The sequence below is a fragment of the Episyrphus balteatus genome, chromosome 3, assembly GCF_945859705.1.
Source record: "Episyrphus balteatus chromosome 3, idEpiBalt1.1, whole genome shotgun sequence".
Lineage (NCBI taxonomy): Eukaryota > Metazoa > Arthropoda > Insecta > Diptera > Syrphidae > Episyrphus > Episyrphus balteatus.
The window spans coordinates 122,886,868-122,906,499 of NC_079136.1; the positions used below are offsets into that span (position 1 = coordinate 122,886,868).

At 28.0% G+C, this 19,632-nt stretch overlaps 3 protein-coding genes across 5 annotated transcripts in view; all 3 read left to right on the top strand.

Annotated features, from left to right (window-relative positions):
* LOC129916155 (40S ribosomal protein S21) overlaps window positions 1-19,632 on the top strand; it is a 329,284-nt gene that overhangs the window by 187,904 nt on the left and 121,748 nt on the right. Inside the window, exon 1 of one of the 3 annotated variants that reach the window (XM_055995958.1) lies at window positions 2,509-2,515. The exons of the other annotated variants lie outside the window; for them this stretch is intronic. The gene's annotated coding sequence lies outside the window, so the exon portion shown is untranslated. Of the gene's footprint in view, window positions 1-2,508; window positions 2,516-19,632 lie in introns of those variants that run through there. 3 annotated transcript variants of the gene reach the window in all.
* On the top strand, window positions 707-4,490 carry LOC129916149 (esterase FE4-like). Its single transcript, XM_055995949.1, has 4 exons — window positions 707-1,716; window positions 1,791-2,099; window positions 2,168-2,291; window positions 4,263-4,490. Exons 1-4 carry the CDS (start codon window positions 708-710, stop codon window positions 4,483-4,485), a joined length of 1,665 nt encoding a protein of 554 aa, XP_055851924.1. The 5' UTR covers window position 707; the 3' UTR covers window positions 4,486-4,490.
* Window positions 7,445-9,378, top strand: LOC129916150 (juvenile hormone esterase-like). The gene is made up of 4 exons (XM_055995950.1): window positions 7,445-8,482; window positions 8,545-8,847; window positions 8,930-9,062; window positions 9,125-9,378. The coding sequence occupies exons 1-4, from the start codon at window positions 7,483-7,485 to the stop codon at window positions 9,345-9,347; spliced, it is 1,659 nt and encodes a 552-aa protein (XP_055851925.1). The 5' UTR covers window positions 7,445-7,482; the 3' UTR covers window positions 9,348-9,378.

A 19,632-nucleotide genomic window follows, 5' to 3' on the forward strand; every position in this document is an offset into this window, starting at 1 on the left:
AAAATAGACCACAATGTTATCGTGACCAATGGTTATCATTTATTTAAAGAATTACAACAATTCGAACTAATTTAAGAACATAAAATTATACTACAGTAAATTTTATGCGTTTTTCATTTGGTAACGCAGTTAAGATTTTTTACCTTGCTTGGGACAATATTTATTTTTTAAATATAATGTGAAATAAGTATCTCCTGGTTAAAAAAAATGCATTCCTTTCTTTATAATTATCATGGAGCTATGCTATGCGGCACCAATATTTTGTACGAAAAACAACTGCGTTACTAAGATAGACTACAATGTTATCGTGAACAATGGAAATTATTTATTTAAGGAGTTACAAAAAATCCAATGAGAAAAATAAAATTATACAATAGTAAATTTTATATGTTTCTCATTTGATAACGCTATGGGACACCAATATTTATATGAAAAACAGCTGCGTTACCACAATGTTATTGTGATTTTAAGATCTTCTAGAGATTAATCCAAAATCTTGATTAAACTCAAAATTCTTCTTTTCCCTGGAAAATTATCTGTCGGAGAGATTAAACAAACACCAAAGATAGTTGACAAAAAAAAAAGATAACAAATTCAATTAACTTAGGTACTCTAAAATTATTGATAAAAAATAAAAGTTAACAAACACCTTTCACCTAAAAATCAAAACATTCTCAATTTAGTATTTCTATTAGTTTGTCTAAAGAATGGTGCCTGCATTCTTTGGTCTATTTGTAATAAGTCTTTGTTATTTTTCGGCACCCACCAGTGCTCAATCGGGACCTTTGGTCCAAACAGCCTTAGGCAAAGTAAGAGGTGCTGTGTTAAAAACTCAAAAAGGCTTTGATTTTTATGCCTTTCGTGGAATACGTTATGCTGAAGCAAAAAGATTTGAAGCCCCTAGTTTTGTAACCAAATGGGAAGAACCTGAATTAGATGGTACTAAAGATGGACCGATTTGTCCACAGTTTCTTTCTCCCACTCAACTTTTTGTACCAATTTCTGAGGATTGTTTATTTTTGAATGTTTATACACGTAATTTGAATAAGACAACACAAAATTCAGTTGTGGTTTATATCCATGGTGGAGCTAATGCTTTTGGCAGTGGTCACAGTTTAAGTGGTTTTGGACCACTGTACCTATTGGAAAATGATATTGTTTTGGTGACTTTTAACTATCGCTTAGGACCATTTGGTTTTCTAAGTTTAAACTCAACTGAAGCTCCTGGGAATTATGGTTATCTAGATCAAGTGATGGTGTTAGAATGGATCCATCACCATATCGCCGAGTTTGGAGGAAATCCTGAATCAGTGACTTTGTTTGGTATGAGTGCTGGGGGAGAGGCAGTATCCCTTCATATGGCTTCGCCATTGTCCAAAGGATTATTTCATAAGGCAATTGCAATGAGTGGTGCGGCAACAAGTGACATTGTGGAAGATAGTGTTAAATGGACACACAAGCTTGCCCATGAGACATCATGTCCTGTGTTTAATTCTGAGGATGTTCTCGGCTGTCTCAGGAAGTTACCATGGGAAACTATTGTTAAGGTCTGTGAAACATGGAAGGCTTTTGGTTTTCCCAATATGAAATGGGGCTATCAAGTTGATGGAAACTTTATGCCAGCCAGACTCACTGAGCTTTTTGATCAAGGAAATTTCACCAGAATTCCCTTACTAACTGGTTTGTCAAAATACGAATTTACCTTTTCGGTTTATGGTAACTACATACAAACTTCCGAACTTATTTTCTTAGACCTCTAAAAAAGTTTATTTCATTTTGAAAAATTCCAGATCAAGAGAACAACACAGGACTATTCAATGATATTAGTTTAAATTTTGACAAATACGCACCTGATATTTTTCAGCACAATTTTGACAGTTCCAAATCACTGCAAACACTTAGGAAATTTTATCTTGGAAATAGAACAATCAATGATCAGAAATTGGAACATTTTGGAGAAATATTTGCGGATTCATTAATTGGACATGGAGTTCATAGATTAGTGGATTTGGCTAGAAAGTTTATTGATGTTTATTATTATCGATTTGATTATGTTGGACGTTATGGGGCTTACATCGATGCAGAGGGAAGTCCAAGAGGTAAATTATTTCCATTTTTTTTTTGGTATTAAATTTTGAGAATCTTATTTTAAATTTTTGGATTGCAGGAGCAAGTCATGCTGATGAATTGTTATACTTAACGAATGTAGAAACGAATTTTTCACCAGAGGATCCCGATTGGCCAATGGTGGAGCGGATGGTGGGAATAATTTCTTCTTTTGCTCAAATGGGGTATGTTTTAATTCTTGGAGAGTTAGTTTTATTTCATTTTCGCATTAATTGTGCATTTGTGTAGAGAAAAAATAATTTTTGATTCTCGCGTTGGGCGCCAGTTAAAAAAAGTAAGAGAATAGTAGAGCAGTTCAATGTTAGGTAGCACGTTTCATATTATTTGTGAAGAGTGAACACATTTCATCTGTATAAAATTGCTCATAAAAACTTTCAATAAAAAAAAAAAAAAACTCAAAATACTCACGTTGGGCGACAATCAAAATTGACACCAATTAGTTTGCCAAAGTGGGTGCAAAATAAACCTGTGTCAATATGCTGCACTCATTTTTTTATTTTTCGATCGTGTCTTGTTAAAAAATGAGTTCAAAGTTAACTGTTACATCTACCTCATTTTTATTTGAATTCGAAGTATTTTGGTAAGTGTTATTCTATATGCGATATCGAAGTGTTGTGATAGAAATTTAAAAAAAATTTAAATGCAGAATTCTTCTTCAGTTATTTATTAACGATATTAATAAAGTTTTGAAAATGTTAGATGGTTTTTTCTATTTTAATTCGGGCTTAGAACTAGTATCTAAAAACTTGATATTTTTGATAAGTTATTATTTGAACTTTAATGATTTTGTTTTAGTATACCCCGTTATTCTGCGATGAATTGAAACTTATGAGTTAGTTTATATATTCTTTAACACAATGCAACAAAAATTGGGTGCTCTTAGGTGCTCTTTAGAGAATCGAGGGTCAATTAGTTTTTCACTTTCTGATAGAAAATACTCCTTACTTTATGCAACGTTTTTTATTTTTAAATTAAATTTACTGATATTATTAGTGTATTTTATTTAGGGTGATCTTAATTAAGGTTGGGGAAGAGAGAAAAGAAACTGAGAATTGCGTATTAGGGATGAGGAAAAATTCGAGAAAAATAATGTCGACAGGCGGAGTACAGGCCATTAATCAATTTTTTTAGTTTTTGGTAAAAAAATAAAAATAACAAAAACTAGGTTTATATTGTATTTTCTTGTAGGAATACTCATTTTAAACAGAAATAATAACAAAAACCACGAAAAATAATTATGGCCAGGTTTTTGATGACAATACTCCTATGTGCGTTGGGTGCCAGTTAGAACGCCTTAACAAGTGCTTCTACAATCTACATATTCATCAAGGAATTCAGAACAATTCTAAATATCGAATTTGACAAAACAAAATTACACAAGCTGACTTTTTTCTTCCTTATAATTAACAGTGAATAAATTCCCACATTGGGCGCCAGTTTAAATTATTATTATTATTAAGCACATTTAATTTGGAAGATGTAAAACAATCTTAATATGAACAAACCAATGCAATTTTTTGTGAATTATAAAAAAAATGTAAAAAAAAATGCAAGGCCTTGCATTGGGCGCCAGCTAAAAATTGATTTCTAGCTTGACGTTGTTCCGCTATTAATAAAAATACTTTTGCATTGGCTTTTATTACTCTTTTTAATAGATTGTAACTTATTGGTTATTTACATTGACTGATGATAGTTCCGTATAAGATTTTTTCTACAAACAACCCGTCAAAAAATTTAAATATTGGACGTAAGTTGAAATCCACAACAGTTGCTAAGTATTCTTAACCATTGTTTTTGTTTTTAAAATAGAGACACAGACTTTTTATCCTGCTTTTTATTAAAAAAAAAAAAAAAACTATCCTGAATAAGTTATTTTAATAATCATATATGGCATCCGCATTGGGCGCCACTTAAAACTTAATAATTTGAAAATTAAAATAAAAATTTGAAAATTTATGTAACATATTTCAGTAGATTGAAATTTTACTTAAGAAAATAATTTCATTCCAAAAACTCTTCTGCATTAATTCTTTTTTGAAAACACCATGGTACCCGCATTGGGCGCCATCTTAAACCCAATAATATTAGTTAAACATTTTAACTAACTATTTAAAATTTTCTTTTTGTTTACTTAGATCGCCAGAGGATATGAACGATATAAAATGGCTACCAACAAATAAAACTCATTTAAATACAATGTACATCGATACAAATGCAGAATTAGGATATGGACCATTTACAGAACGTTTTAGACTTTGGGATGAACTCTTTCCAGTAAATAGCAGTAAAACTGTTTATGCTTCTACTCTTGTCGTAGTATTAATGATTTTGTTCCAATTGTTTATTGAATTAAATTAAATAGTTTTAAGATTTAGGCTAAAGATTGATTTTGTTTATAATATTATATGTGTGTTTGTTTGTATGTGTGTAGTCATTTCTAATTATATAATTCAATATGCTTATAGAAGATAAGAATATATCAAGTGTATGGCAACAAAGATCCACTTCACAAAAAAAAAAATAATAATAATCTTTCGTTTGAGATCAGATTAGAAATAATTTGAAAATATAAAAATAAGTTGAAGTTAATTGAATTGATTGTTGTCATTTAATGAATTAGGTATCAAAATAAAGATTTCTTTAAGCTCTATTTACAAATGAAAACCAAAAGTTATTATGAGATCTGGTTGGCGAGATAATGCAATCCAAACATGTTTTTTTCAAGATTTTCTATAAAAATACCTTTGTGGGAAAAAAATGCACTTTAAAAAATTTCTCCCAAATTTCTGCTTAATAAATGAAGCCAAAATATCACTTGACTTCTAATTCCAGAGTTATTTGCAATCAAACATACATTTTTCTCGAATAACTTCTTCAATATTAAAGTAAATAATTGATTTTTTCGAAGGATATGTGAGACCATGCATAAAATAATCCAAAAAAGTATAATAAATATTAAATCCCTCAACATTACCAATATATTGATTATGTTTATTTTTTTTTTTTTTTTCAAAAACGTTTTCAAAGGATATCATTCTTTCTTGGATTTCAATTATAATATCTCTTAAAGAATGATGCGGTCAATGATTTTTTCTTACAATTCTTTATCCTTTGAGATTATATGGAAATATTATATAAAATAAAAAAGAAAAGAGTCAAAAAGGAATCAAGTGGTAAGTAAACAACAAAAGAAATTCAATAATGAAACAAAGTCTTGTGTTTGACTTTTGTAGATAAAATAATTTTTTTTTCTGTATTTTTTTTTTTTTTTTTTTTTTTTTCCGGAGAAAATAATCCAAAGCCCAGAGGATAATGTTAATGTCAATAACTGTGTATGCTCATATAGAAATGAGAAAAAAAAATAAACGTAATCTATGTTCTCTCTGCATTCAGCTTTATTATGTCCACAGAGTGAGTGAAATAGTTTTTTTTGTTCAGCACCTTAGGGTGTTAAAATTGCATCGAGGACACAATTTTCATGTAGGTGGATGTTTCAATATACTCGAGTGTCAAAATAACTTACAACATATTGCTCGCTGCCATTTTTTGTGATCAAATTTAAAATCCTTTCAAATGGAACAAATTCCCACTTCTGAACAAACACACTGTGAACTATAAAGCGAAAGAAAAAAAAAAAAAAAAAAAACAATTAAAAAATTAATTAAAACTTCAAAAAATAAAAGAAAATACATGCAGTTGTCTTTTTGACACTTTAGTATAAAATCAGGATGTCATCCTGCGGCAAAAGATAAAGTTAGTTTTTTTTTTTTTTTTTTTTACTTTTACAATATTTTTGATCATAGTTTGAGCTTTCAGGTGGCCTTGTCATAATAATATCTATATTTTGAGAATTTATAAAGGGGATTTTCGACGAGCAGGCATTTAAATTGGTAACGGATTATTGATTTATTAGAAAATAGCAGTTGTGCGACCTGGTCAACTAGCATGGTTATGGGATAGAAATAAGGATTATGCAATGATTTACGAAAATGATAGAAGATTAAATATGAGATTTATATAAGTATTAAGCTCTGTTTAAAATACTGTGGGTAGTTTTCTATTTAATTCTGTTGATGATGGGGAAAATGATGCAAACAAAAAAAAAATTATCCCACAACTGAGATTGTTTAAGTCCTTTTTCATTTTTTCATTTTTTTTTCTGTATCAGAAAAATGTATTTTAAAATGACAATGAGAACAATAATCGTAACCATTATATTAATCCCAGGAGAAAACATTATCCTTGCGGTGCAATATTTGTTTTTTTTTTTTTTTTTGCTCTTTTTCTTTTTGTAAATGTATTTTTATTAGACAGACAGGACACATACAGAAAGTATCTTTTTAAAATTTAATTCTTGTGGCTTGGTGGTTGGCCATAACAAGTATGATGAGTATTGAGAAGCTTGAAGTTGTTTGTTTTTTTTTTTCTTTATTTTTTTGACTAAAATTTGCATGATTCAATTCAGGGATTGTAAAATACTTGTGTAATTTGTGTTTGTAACATATTTTAAATTCACTCAGGACAAGCGACATAAGGATATGGTGACAAAGAGAATCTTAGATAGAATAAGTGTATTTTCTTAGAGTTTTTTTTTTAACTGGCGCCCAACGTACGATTTTTTAGTTGTTTGAATTCATTTGTTATTTTGAAAAATTTGGAAGCAGACAAAATTTGCTTTCTTCAACAGAAATTACCTAAATGAAGATTATTTTTTTTTTTTTTTTTTTTGGTAAATTGGCGCCCAACGTTAGATTTTTAAAGTGTTTAAATCCACTAGTGAATTGGGACTTTGTAGAAGTAAATTGTGTATTCTTTCAAATTCTTACACAATTTGATTAATATTCACACCATAAATAAAGATTAATATTGTTTTTCTCATTTTGTTAAACTGGCGCCCAACCGAAGATCTTTGAATTTTTTTGTGTTTTGACTATTAACAATACTAGATAGTATTGTCTTCGAAAAATTTACATGTGATACTTAATTTAAACCTTAGACCTAAATGAAGATAAAATCAGCTTTTCTATTTTCCTTTTAAAATGGCGCCCAACGCGAGATCCTTTAAAATTTTATCAGAAACTTGTTTATCTATTTAAACAGAACACAAAAGCTTTAATCAATAAATAATTATATTAGTTAAAAAAAGATAACTTCAAGAAATATTTTTGATACCGATCAGAGATGTCCCATATCGTAAAAACTGTGAAAACAAGATAAAACTTATTAGAAATCACAGAGTTATAATAGATTACGATTCCAAAACATAAAAAACATTTAAACTCATGATTTGCAAAATTAAATTTGAAAAAGAATTCATTAATTGAAGTTCAGTGTTTCTCTGAATTCCGTCGAGAAATGTTGCTGATACTTAAAATTACATTGGGAATTTTATTTCTCGAGCTTGTTAGTGCTCAGTTAAATAATCCAATTGTCGAAACGTCTTTAGGCAAAATTAAAGGAACAATATTAAAAACCGAAAAAGATCGTGAATTTTATGCATTCCGTGGAATAAGATATGCAGAATCTCCAATCGGTGATGAGCGATTTAAGGCTCCTATAGCTGTGACCAAACCATGGAACGGTGAATATGATGCCACTAAAGATGGTTACATGTGCCCACAAGTTGGTCCAAGTGAAGATCTTTTGTCCGAAGACTGTTTAATAGTGAATGTTTACACAACAAATCTAAATGCTAGCAAGCCAGTAATAGTTTATATTCACGGTGGATCTGATAAAGATGGAGGAAGTCACAGTGTGAGAGAAGCTGGTCCCGAATACCTAATGGAGACTGAAATTGTGTTGGTATCACTGAATTACCGACTAAATGCATTGGGATTCCTCACTACACGAACTTCTGAAGCTCCTGGAAATTTCGGTTTCCTTGATCAAATCATGGCACTAAAATGGGTTCATGAGAATATTGAACATTTCGGTGGAAATTCAAGCTCCGTGACAATCTTTGGAGCTAGTGCTGGAGGAATGGCTGTCACTTTACATGTAGCTTCACCTCTTTCAAGAGGATTGTTTCATAGAGCGATTGCTATGAGTGGATCAGCAGTGAATGAACAAGCAATTGATAATTTACATTGGACCAGGAAACTAGCCCATGAGACTTCTTGTCCAATGTTCAATCCTGAAGACCTTCTTAGCTGCCTTCGGAAAGTTCCCTGGCAAACTATTGTACAAATTAGCAAACGATGGGATTTGTATGGATTTGCCGACATGAAATGGAACTATGAAGTCGATGGACACTTTTTGGATTTTCCACCAACAAAATATTTCGCTCAAGGAAATTTTTCCCATGTTCCAATTCTGACAGGTCTAACAAAGGAAGAGTTTAGGATAATGAGTCAAAGTATAAAATTTACTTTCTTTAGTTAAAATGTTAAAGTTTTTTGTATATTTTCTTTTTCAAAGTTCATTACGATAATCCAGGACTTTTGAATGATATTGATTTTAATTTGGAAAAATATTCTCGTGAATTTTTCATGCATGATTTTGGTGATCCAATTGAGGGGAAAGTTGAAAAATTGAAGACATTTTACTTCAAAAATGAATCAATGAGTACAGCGAACTTGGAAAAATTTGGTGAAGCATTAACAGATTCGTTTATCAATCATGGAGTTCATAGATTGGTTGATTTGGCTCGAAAATTTGTTCCAGTTTATTATTATCGTTTTGATTATAAAGGAAGTTATGGAATGTTTCCAAATATTTCTGGTAGGGAATTATTATAAAGTTTGGATCTGTTTATTTAGTTTCTATAGATTTTTTTTTTTCTCTTCTTTGGTTCATTTAACAGATGTTTATCATGGTGAAGAGCAAATTTATATTTTCAAAACAAACAAACCTGGTGCAGGAATTAGTGTCAAGGATAAAGAATGGCAAATGATTGAAACTATGGTTGGAATAATTTCAACTTTTGCACAAAATGGGTACTTCTTAAAAAGATTGGAAAAATAACCTTTTAAAAATTTTTTTTTGTTTTCATTTTCAGAGTTCCACCAGAATTTGATAATTTAAAATGGCAACCATCAAATCAAACAGATGTCAATACTTTGTACATAAATGAAACATTGAAAATGGATAGTCCTCCCTTTGCAGAAAGATTCCAACTTTGGGATAATTTGTTTCCAGTGGAAAATATTGGAAGTAGATTATCGATTTGTTTAACAATTATGTTGATTGGAGTATCAGTTGTTTTTAGTGTTTTTGTCTAAAATTATTTGAAGATTAATATTATTATCTTAAATCAGCTAATCTTTTCGATTTGTATACAATAATTATAAAATATTGATTAAAACGTATTTGCTAAGACAAAAAAAGAATGTATTCATTTATCAGAATGTCTGTGTGAAGTATAGAGCTTTGAAAAGTCTTATCAACGAGAATTTGGGAACTACAATACCTAATTGGATTTTGGAAATTTCGAAAATACACTGATACTTGTTGCGAGACCTTGATTCGAAAATACCTGCTTTCGACTAAAAAAAAATATTTCGATTGCAAATAAAAAAAATTTGTTTCGATTGCAAATTATTTAGCAATATTAAAAAATTATTTTTAATTTTTGAATCTAAATGAGTAGGCTTGTTCATTGTTAGCTCATATCTGTAAACAAAATCTTGTTTCGACCCCTAGATCCGAAAATATCTGCTTTCGAATAAAAAAAAAATATTTCGATTGCAATTTAAAAAAAAAAAAAATCGATTGCAAATTATTTAGCAACCAGATGCTAAAGTTTTCAGTTATGAATAGAGCTTTAAGAGGCCTTTCTTTTGATATAACACTCGATAAATTTGGAGGACTTTTTTGAAAATGCGTTATTTTTGGATTTTTTCTCTAAAATCTTTAAAAAAAATTTGTAATTTTTTTATCTTTATCTAAATGGTAAGCCTTATTCACTGTGAGCTAATATCTGTAAACAAAATCTTGTTTCGACCCCTAGATCCGAAAATATCTGCTTTCGAATAAAAAAAAAATTTCGATTGCAAATAAAAAAAAAAAAAATTCGATTGCAAATTTAAAGCAACCAGATGCCCAAAAAACTTTTGGTTTTCAGTTGTGAATAGAGCTTAAAGAGGCCTTTCTTTTGATATAACACTCGATAAATTTAGAGGACTTTTTAAAAAATGCGTTATTTTTGGGCAAGGGGTTAACCTTGATTTTTTCTCGAAAATCTTTTAAAAAAAATTTGTAATTTTTATATCTTAATGGATAGCCTTATTCATTGTGAACTCATTTCTGTAAACCAAATCTTGTTTAGACCCCTAGATCCGAAAATATCTGCTTTCGAATAAAAAAAAATTCAATTGCAAATAAAAATAAAAATTCGATTGCAAATTATTTAGCAACCAGATGCCCAAAAAACTTTTGGTTTTCAGTTATAAGTAGAGCTTAAAGAGGCCTTTCTTTTGATATAAAACTTGATAAATTAGGAGGACTTTTTTGAAAATGCTTTATTTTTGGATTTTTTCTCGAAAATCTTTAAAAAAAATTTGTAATTTTTTTATCTTTATCTAAATGGTAAGCCTTATTCACTGTGAGCTAATATCTGTAAACAAAAACTTGTTTCGACCCCTAGATCCGAAAATATCTGCTTTCGAATAAAAAAAAAAAAACATTTCGATTGCAAATAAAAAAAAAAATATATATATTTCATTTTTTATCGAAAATCTGAAATAAAAAAAATTTTAATTTTTTTATCTAAGTAAATTGGCTTATTCACTGTGAGCTAATATCTGTAAACAAAAACTTGTTTCGACCCCTAGATCCGAAAATATCTGCTTTCGAATAAAAAAAAAATTCAATTGCAAATAAAAATAAAAATTCGATTGCAAATTATTTAGCAACCAGATGCCCAAAAAACTTTTGGTTTTCAGTTATGAATAGAGCTTTAAGAGGCCTTTCTTTTGATATAACACTTGATAAATTAGGAGGACTTTTTTGAAAATGCTTTATTTTTGGATTTTTTCTCGAAAATCTTTAAAAAAAATTTGTAATTTTTTTTATCTAAATGGAAAGCCTTATTCACTGTGAGCTAATATCTGTAAACAAAAACTTGTTTCGACCCCTAGATCCGAAAATATCTGCTTTCGAATAAAAAAAAATATTTCAATTGAAAAAAAAAAAAAATGATTGCAAATTATTTAGCAACCAGATGCCCAAAACACTTTTGGTTTTCAGTTATGAATAGAGCTTAAAGAGGCCTTTCTTTTGATATAACACTCGATAAATTTAGAGGACTTTTTTGAAAATGCGTTATTTTTGGGAAAGGGGTTAACATAGATTTTTACTCGAAAATCTTTTAAAAAAATTTGTAATTTTTATATCTTATTAGAAAGCCTTATTCATTGTGAACTCATTTCTGTAAACCAAATCTTGTTTAGACCCCTAGATCCGAAAATATCTGCTTTTGAATAAAAAAAAAAATTCGATTGCAAATAAAAAAAAAAAATTCGATTGCAAATTATTTATCAACCAGATGCCCAAAAAACTTTTGGTTTTCAGTTATGAATAGAGCTTAAAGAGGCCTTTCTTTTGATATAACACTCGATAAATTTGGAGGACTTTTTTGAAAATGCGTTATTTTTGGGCAAGGGGTTAACCTTGATTTTTTCTGGAAAATCTTTAAAAAAAAAAAATTTGTAATTTTTATACCTTATTAGAAAGCCTTTTTCATTGTGAACTCATTTCTGTAAACCAAATCTTGTTAAGATCCCTAGATCCGGAAATATCTGCTTTCGAATAAAAAAAAACTTCGATTGCAAATAAAAAAAAAAAAAATTTCGATTGCAAATTATTTAGCAACTAGATGCATAAAAAACTTTTGCTCTTCAGTTATGAATAAAGCTTAAAGAGGAATTTCTTTTAATATAATACTCGATAAATTTGGAGGACTTTTTTGAAAATGCTTTATTTTTGGGCAAGGGGTTAACCTTGATTTTTACTCGAAAATCTTAAAAAATAAAATTTGAAATTTTTATACCTTATTAGAAGCCTTATTCATTGTGAACTCATTTCTGTAAACCAAATCTTGTTAAGACCCCTAGATCCGGAAATATCTGCTTTCGAATAAAAAAAAATTTCGATTGCAAATTATTTAGCAACTAGATGCCCAAAAAACTTTTGCTCTTCAGTTATGAATAAAGCTTAAAGAGGAATTTCTTTTGATGAATCAATTATCACTCGATGGATTTGGGGGACATTTTCTTTTTTTGGGCAAGGGGCTAAAACCTTGATTTTACATCGACACAACAAAAGGGTCTACAGTTTATAAAAAAATTACCTTCCTCTTTGAATCAAAACTAACTTTGTTAACTCATTTTCTAAAGCAAAAGCGTGTGGCATTATATTTTATCATAAAAAAAAAAGAAGAGCAATTATAAAGAGACCTTTTAATTGCACCAAAGCAGATGATGATTTTGCTTAATGTCATGCTATAGAAAGATTGATAGAGTAAAATTGTACCTCTGCATCCTACATTTTCAAAGTTTTCTTCCTCAATAGAGTAGTAAAAAACAAAAAAATAAGACAACAATTAAAATGACAAAGTAAATTTCATTTTGTTGCAACTTTCTCCGCACACTCGACTTCATTTATAAAAAACAAAAAAAAAAAAAAACAAAAAAAATTAACAGTAAAATAAAAAAAAAAAAACATAAAATGCCAAGAGAGAGAGAGCCGGATGTACGATGAAATACAATACAATCCGTTTGAATGTCCGTTTTACTTTTTTATGTTTTTTTTCTTTTTTTTTTCTCATTTTTACTTTCATCTTTACCATCCTGTGAAAGCTCATCCTCTGGTGCACATTTTGTACCATTGCCATCATCAATAATACTGGGGCGAATAATAACAAACGAATAAGTACCCTTTAATTAAATAATATTTCAAATTGCTTTCTTCCGGACCGTTTGCGAATTTTCTCTCTTTCGACTCTTTCTCTCTCGACAGAAACAAAAAGTCCATTTAATTTTTCCATTTTCTGTATTTTGTACTTTCATTTCTTCGTTCGTTGGTTGCTTGGTTTGTTCATTGGGTCTTACCATATAGTTTCTCGTTCTGATGCTGCTTTCATCTACCACTTTTCATGTTGACAGGAGCATATATAGTGCCAAGAGTACCAATTTATACAGGTCCGGATGCAAGGGAAGTTGGCTGCAGTTACTTTCATTAAAGGGGGTAGTTTTACCCCTTGTTTTGCTACAGACAAGGGTTTTATGTAAGAATCCTTTGCCAGATTTTAAATATGATAAAAACTTAGTTCCAACTACACCCCTTAACCCCACCCCCTCGCACCCTTTAATATTTTTTAGAGGACCAGAACCAACATTCCAAGGCATTTAAATTGTGTTTCCCAAAAAAAATCGTAAGTCTATCGGATTATATAAATTACTAGCCGACCTGCCCGTTGCATAGCGCTTCGCTGCTATGGTTATGAGTGCAATCAAATAGTGTTTTATGTATTATAGTGTTTTATGTATATAGTTGAATGTTGGTTAGATTGTTTGTATGTTTGTTTGATTGTTTCTTTGGTTGTTTGTTGTTGGTTTGATTGCTTATTTGATTGTTTGTTTGATTGTTTGTTTGTTTGTTTGATTGTTTGTTTGAATGTTTGTTTGATTGTTTGTTTGATTGTTTGTTTGATTGTTTGTTTGATTGTTTGCTTGATTGTTTGTTTGATTGTTTGTTTGATTATTTGTTTGATTGTTTGTTTGATTGTTTGTTTGATTGTTTGATTGTTTGTTGTTAGTGTTATGTTGTTTGGTTGTATAATGATTTAATTGTTTGATTGTCTCTTGTTTTTTATTTGTCGATTGTTAATTGTTATTTATTGTTTGATGTTTATTGTTGGGTGTTTATTGTTAGGTGTTTGTTGTTTTGTTATTAAGTTGTTTGGTTGGTTATTGGGGTGTTTGGTTGTTTGTTGGTCCTTGTTTGTTGTTTGATGCTTGTTGCCTCTTTTTGTTGTTGTTGTACACATGAATACATTTAATCATTTAAAATACTACTTCTTGGGCACGCTATTGGTATAAGGGTGGGGTTAAAGTTTTAATGAAGTTAACAGTAAAGAGGGTTTGAGTTTGGTTATATGGAAAGTTTATTATAACTTAAACAATATTATGTGTTATGGTAATCAAGTATTAAGTTTTAAATATACAAAATTGTATTATAGGTACATCTCCTGTTTTAATTATTTCTCATGCTTTCTATAATTAAAATAACAAAATTATCATAAGTACTCAAAAGCATTAAAAAAGCAATATAATTTTTAAAAGATTTATTAAAAAAAAATTGCGTTTTTTACAAAAAAAAAATTAAATTATTTAATAAAAGGAAAGAAAATATTTGCTAAATACGCTTGAAAATATTCATATTTTCATATAAAATTGCAATTTCTAATACATATTCTTTTTTGTTAAAAATTCATCTAGGGTTAAGTGCGTTGCACTTTGTTGCATGAAAAAAAGTAATATTGGCAACACTTGTAACATAAAATAAGTGCCTTCTGGTATGTATGTCAGTAGTATTTTTAGCATTTCCTTTTCTATAATAGATAGTAAATATTCAAAAGTATTTTCTGTGAAAGATGTATAGTCGTAAAGACAACACTAAAAAAAATATTAAAATCAGATAGGATACCTATGACTGGTGCATTGGGCGAAATTGAAAGCTTTGGTAGCTAAAAAAAGTGAAAAAATAAGGTATCCGTTAAAGTTGCCAAAAATATAAATGGCTGGTGGAAGAACTAATGAAAATATTATTCTACGTGTGTTATTATTATTACAAATAGATTGTCAACAAAAGAAACAATTTTGTTACCAACAAAATTTGATAGGGCAGTCTTACACTCATGTGGAAGCAAGAAAGTTTTTTGTTTGATGTTTTTCAAAACGTATTATCTTCTTTTCAGTGTTTTTTATTAATTTTGAGAGTTTCTAAAAAAAAAAAAAACTTATAGAATAAAGACTATGGGCCATATTCATTGACGCTGTCTTAGTTATTACTAAGAAAGACTGGAGTTTATCCTATTTAAATAACATTGGGTAAACCGTAGTCTAAGATAAACCGGGGTCTTAAAACGACTTTTAATATGCCCCTTTACTTTAATTAGAAGAAGTTTTTTATTGGTTTTAACACAGTCAAACACTGAAAGGGCAGGCGGCCTTGCCCCACTTCCCCTAATAAGCTTTCATTAATCGGATTTATAATGATCAAAAATTAATTTCCTAATTTATAGTTAATTGTTTTTTAAGATTCATCCAGAGCTTAAAAATTAATTCATTTTCTGACTAAAGGCCTTGAATTTTGCTTTGAATTACGCATAAGTATAATACAATTATTTTTCATGAAGCTTGTAATTGACGCACATTTGATTTATCAAGTTTGCGGAAAAAATGCAATCATAACAGTTAAAAGTGTAATATTTAGTCGGTTTTTGGAATTTAATACTTTCTTGCTTTAGTTTTTCAAAATTTTCAAGGTTTTTATCTATTTTTTTAATTTTATAGGTACATCATATTGCATTTCTATTGATATAAAAATCCAGCAATTATTAAGGAAACTGTGAGCAATAATGTGCAGGTGGTTTACAATATTTCAACTTTTTCATAGAATTACCTATGAAATTTTAAATTTTATGATATTTGAAAAATTAATTTGAAGCTCGTAGACATTGCAATAATTTTTATAAGTGGAGTAACTAAAGCAAATTAATAGGGAACCCGGCCGAACAGATTTGATTTTTTTTAAAACGTCGGCAATCAAAAATACTTTTAAGTCTACAGTTTATAAATTGCCGATGTTGCCGTACTGTTTTTTTTTTTTAAATTAATTTTTTTTAACAAAAACATTTTTTTTTGCTTAAATTTCAAAAAATAAATGATACCAAAAGATTCTCTAGGTAATTTAAGGAAAAAAAAAGTATGTGGTAGTAAAAGACAATCTTCAACTTTCTCACAAACTGACTTCAAACGCAAACAAAATATTTTGAACACAACGGCAGCACCTACAATATTTGCATACACGTTTTTAAAAAGCCAGAATTTCATTTCCATCTGTAAAAATTTAAATTCACTATAATCAAGAGTTTTTGAAAGATTGGTCCTCAATTGGAAAAAAAGTTACTACTAATTTTTAAATGGTTTTTTTTTCAAACTTTTTCGTAGTAAAATTCAAATTTATTTTGAAAAAGTGTTTGGCCATTATTATAATCAGATGAATTATGGAGAGGAAAAGGTAATTTTTATTACAGATTTGAAAACAAAAAAAAATTAAAAATTACTTCAATTTCATTGGATTTTTTGATAAAAACTGATTTTTTGCATTGAAATAATTGATTTTTTCAAAGACTTTGGCAAATAAGAATTTTAAACTTTTGCTATTTAACTTTCAACAATAAGTGCTATTGAATGAAGTAAAAATAGCTTTATACATATTTAAATGTTGAACTTAAAAAAAAAAATAAGTTAATTTTTTTTTAACTTCAATTGAATTCGAAAATGAAATACTTTTTAATTTTTTTCATAAACTGTAATACATATTGATATTTCCTTTTTTAATCTTTATAAATGTGGCCAACAAATTTGAAAATTTATTTTTCAATTTATATTACGAAAATGTTTTAAACCTAATACCTTAGATTTTTCTTAGAATTACGCATAAGTATTAGTAGAGTAACTAAAGCAAATTATTAGGGAACCCGGCCGAACAGCTCTGATTTTGACGATTGAATTTCGAAGCAAAAAAGGTAAAATATATCACACTTTTGAAAAAAAATGAAAAATTACTTCAATTTCAATGGTTTTTTTTTTTATTAAAACTGAATTTTTGCATTGAAATAATTAATTTTCTCAGAGACTGTGGTAAATAGGAACTTTAAATTTTTGCTATTTAACTTTCAACAGTAAGGGTTATTAAATGAATAAAAAATAATTTTATGTGTAGATGTTGAACTTAAAAAAAAAAAAATAAGTTACATTTTTTTCAAAACTTTTATTAAAAAAAGTTCTTCGACAATAAAATACTTTTTAATTTTTTTCATAAACCGTAATACATATTGACATTTCCTTTTATAATTTAAAATCATAATAAATGCGTCCAAAAAAATTTGAAAATAAATGCATTTTATATTACGACCAAGTTTAAAAAACGACATGTTAAAATTTTTTCAATAATTTTTTTGTTTCAAAAATCTGAGTTCAATTACCATTCTTTCAAAAGCCGTTCATTCAATTAACTTAATTTTAATTTTACATATATTACTAAGCTTCTAGCTTTTAAAAAATGTATATTTGAATATTGTAGGTGTTGCCGTTGTGTTCAAATATTTTTTTTTGTATTTGAAGTCAATTAATAAGAAAATTGCATCTATTGCTTGAACTATGTCCCTCACTCCCATATATTTTTTTTCCTTGAATTTCCTAGACAATCTTTTGGCATCAGTTAATTTATGAAATTTAAGAAAAATTTTTGAAAAAAATTTGTTTTTGTTCACAAAAATCTTCAATATAATTTAAAAAATCAAAACGGCAACACCGGCAATTTTTAATCTATAGACTTTAAAGTATTTCTAATTACCGACGTTTGAAAAAAATATCATCAAAATCTGTTTGGCCGGGTTCCCTAATATTGCCAATTTTTGAGCTTTAGTTACTCCACTATATAATTCAATTATTTTTCATGAAGCTTTTATTTGACGTAGAATAATGTTTGATATGTCAACTAAAGTGCTTATTGTTTTAAAAAATTAATTAAATTTATCAAGTTTGCGGAAAAAATATAATCATAACAGTTAAGTGCAATATTTAGTCTGTTTTTGGAATTTAAGACTTTCTCGCTTGAGTTTTTTTAAGAATATTCAAGGTTTATATTTTTTTTTTTAATTTTATATATCATATTGCCGTTCTATTAAAAATCCAGAAATTATTAAAGAAACTGTGAGGAATGATGTGCTTTTCGATAGATTTACCTAATTTCTGATTTTGTGATATTTCAAAAATTATTTTTAAACTCGTAAACATTGTAAAGCAATAATTTTTATTATAATATATTAATGAATATTTTGAGTACTATTTTTAATGATAATACAAATAATAATGTGCTTCTTAAAAATCAATTTTCGAAATTTTAATGGGACACCCTTTCATTTTGTTCTTCCTGCCTTAAATATAAATTGGGTAAAATTTGGTCCAGTTTAAACACGTTCTAGGGGTCGCTACCAAAATTCAAAGTTTTAAAAAATACACCAAATTTTGTTTTTTTTTTCTCAGAAAATTTTAAAATTTGTAATCAGAATTAAGTACTTTATAAATCTTTAACTGTTTTGAAAGAAATTTTGATAAAAATACAGCGGAATAAAAATGAAGTTTAATTTTGAATATTTTTGAATTTGACATTTTTTTTTTTTTGTTAATCTGTAGAATAACTATCTGATCGTTTATGAGCCTTATATCTTTATTCGACAGACAGTTAACTGACTGTTTATTAGAAGATTGAAAAATCGGGTTTTAAGCGTACTTTTTATTGTAACAAAAAAAAATTTTTGTTGAAATTGATTTTTTTTTTTACTTAAATCTTTAGTGAATGGTAGCTACCCCTAAATTTTAATATTAAAATCGGAAAAAATACCATATACTATGCTTATATAGTAGAAAATTATGCAGGGGTGGCCCATTAAAAAATCGAAAAAAAAGATTTTTTCGACCATATAAGAAGCACCCTAATGTATATGTAGGTGGTCAAAAAAAGAGAGAGAAAATATTAGTATAAAACACTGGAAAACATTGTATTTTACGAATAAAACATTCAAAAATTATGGTAATTTTCAGTATTATTATTTGATCAAAATGTATGTATGTGAGCTTTAAATATCATTATTTATTAGAGACCCCATTTATTGTGATTTAAAAACAAATACCGAAGTAATAAGAGGATTTCTGAAATCAACATCAGAGTTTTTAGAATATGAAATTTTTCCAACCAAATGCCTTGAATTTTGCTTAGAATTGTGTATAAGCACATTTCAATTATTTTTCAAGACGCTTATAATTGACGTACAATAATGTTTGATATGTCAAATTAAGCATACGTGTGTGTAAAAAAATAATAAATTAGATTTATAATTAACGCATAAGAAGAGTAATCAAAGCGGTTTATTGCTTTATTTTTTTTAAGAATTTCAAAAATTTTATTTTTTTAAATCAAGCAAGTATCAAAAAAACTGTGACAAATCATGTGTAGGTAGATTGTAATATTTTAAATTTTCTTATTAAAAAAAAAAAAAAACCAAAAAATATTATTATTTAATTTTTTTTTACAACTTTTTTGTTCAAAAATTAATAAAATAATAGCACCATGTTATAGCTTGTTACTTAAGCTAGAAATTGAGACTTAATTTATATCTGTAAGTTTTGTAGAAAAAAAGTAATAATTTTTTAAAGTCAATCAAATTTTACAAAAAAAGCCAAAAAAAACACTTTTTTTCTTTTCTTTTATCAATAT

Coding starts and splice junctions, on each gene's coding strand:
- LOC129916150 (XM_055995950.1), top strand. CDS start 7,483: ATGTTGCTGATACTTAAAATTACATTGGGAATTTTATTTCTCGAGCTT. Junction 8,483..8,544: donor GTTTAGGATAATGAGTCAAA/GTATAAAATTTA, acceptor TCTTTTTCAAAG/TTCATTACGATAATCCAGGA. Junction 8,848..8,929: donor AATGTTTCCAAATATTTCTG/GTAGGGAATTAT, acceptor TTCATTTAACAG/ATGTTTATCATGGTGAAGAG.
- LOC129916149 (XM_055995949.1), top strand. CDS start 708: ATGGTGCCTGCATTCTTTGGTCTATTTGTAATAAGTCTTTGTTATTTT. Junction 1,717..1,790: donor ATTTACCTTTTCGGTTTATG/GTAACTACATAC, acceptor GAAAAATTCCAG/ATCAAGAGAACAACACAGGA. Junction 2,100..2,167: donor TGCAGAGGGAAGTCCAAGAG/GTAAATTATTTC, acceptor TTTGGATTGCAG/GAGCAAGTCATGCTGATGAA.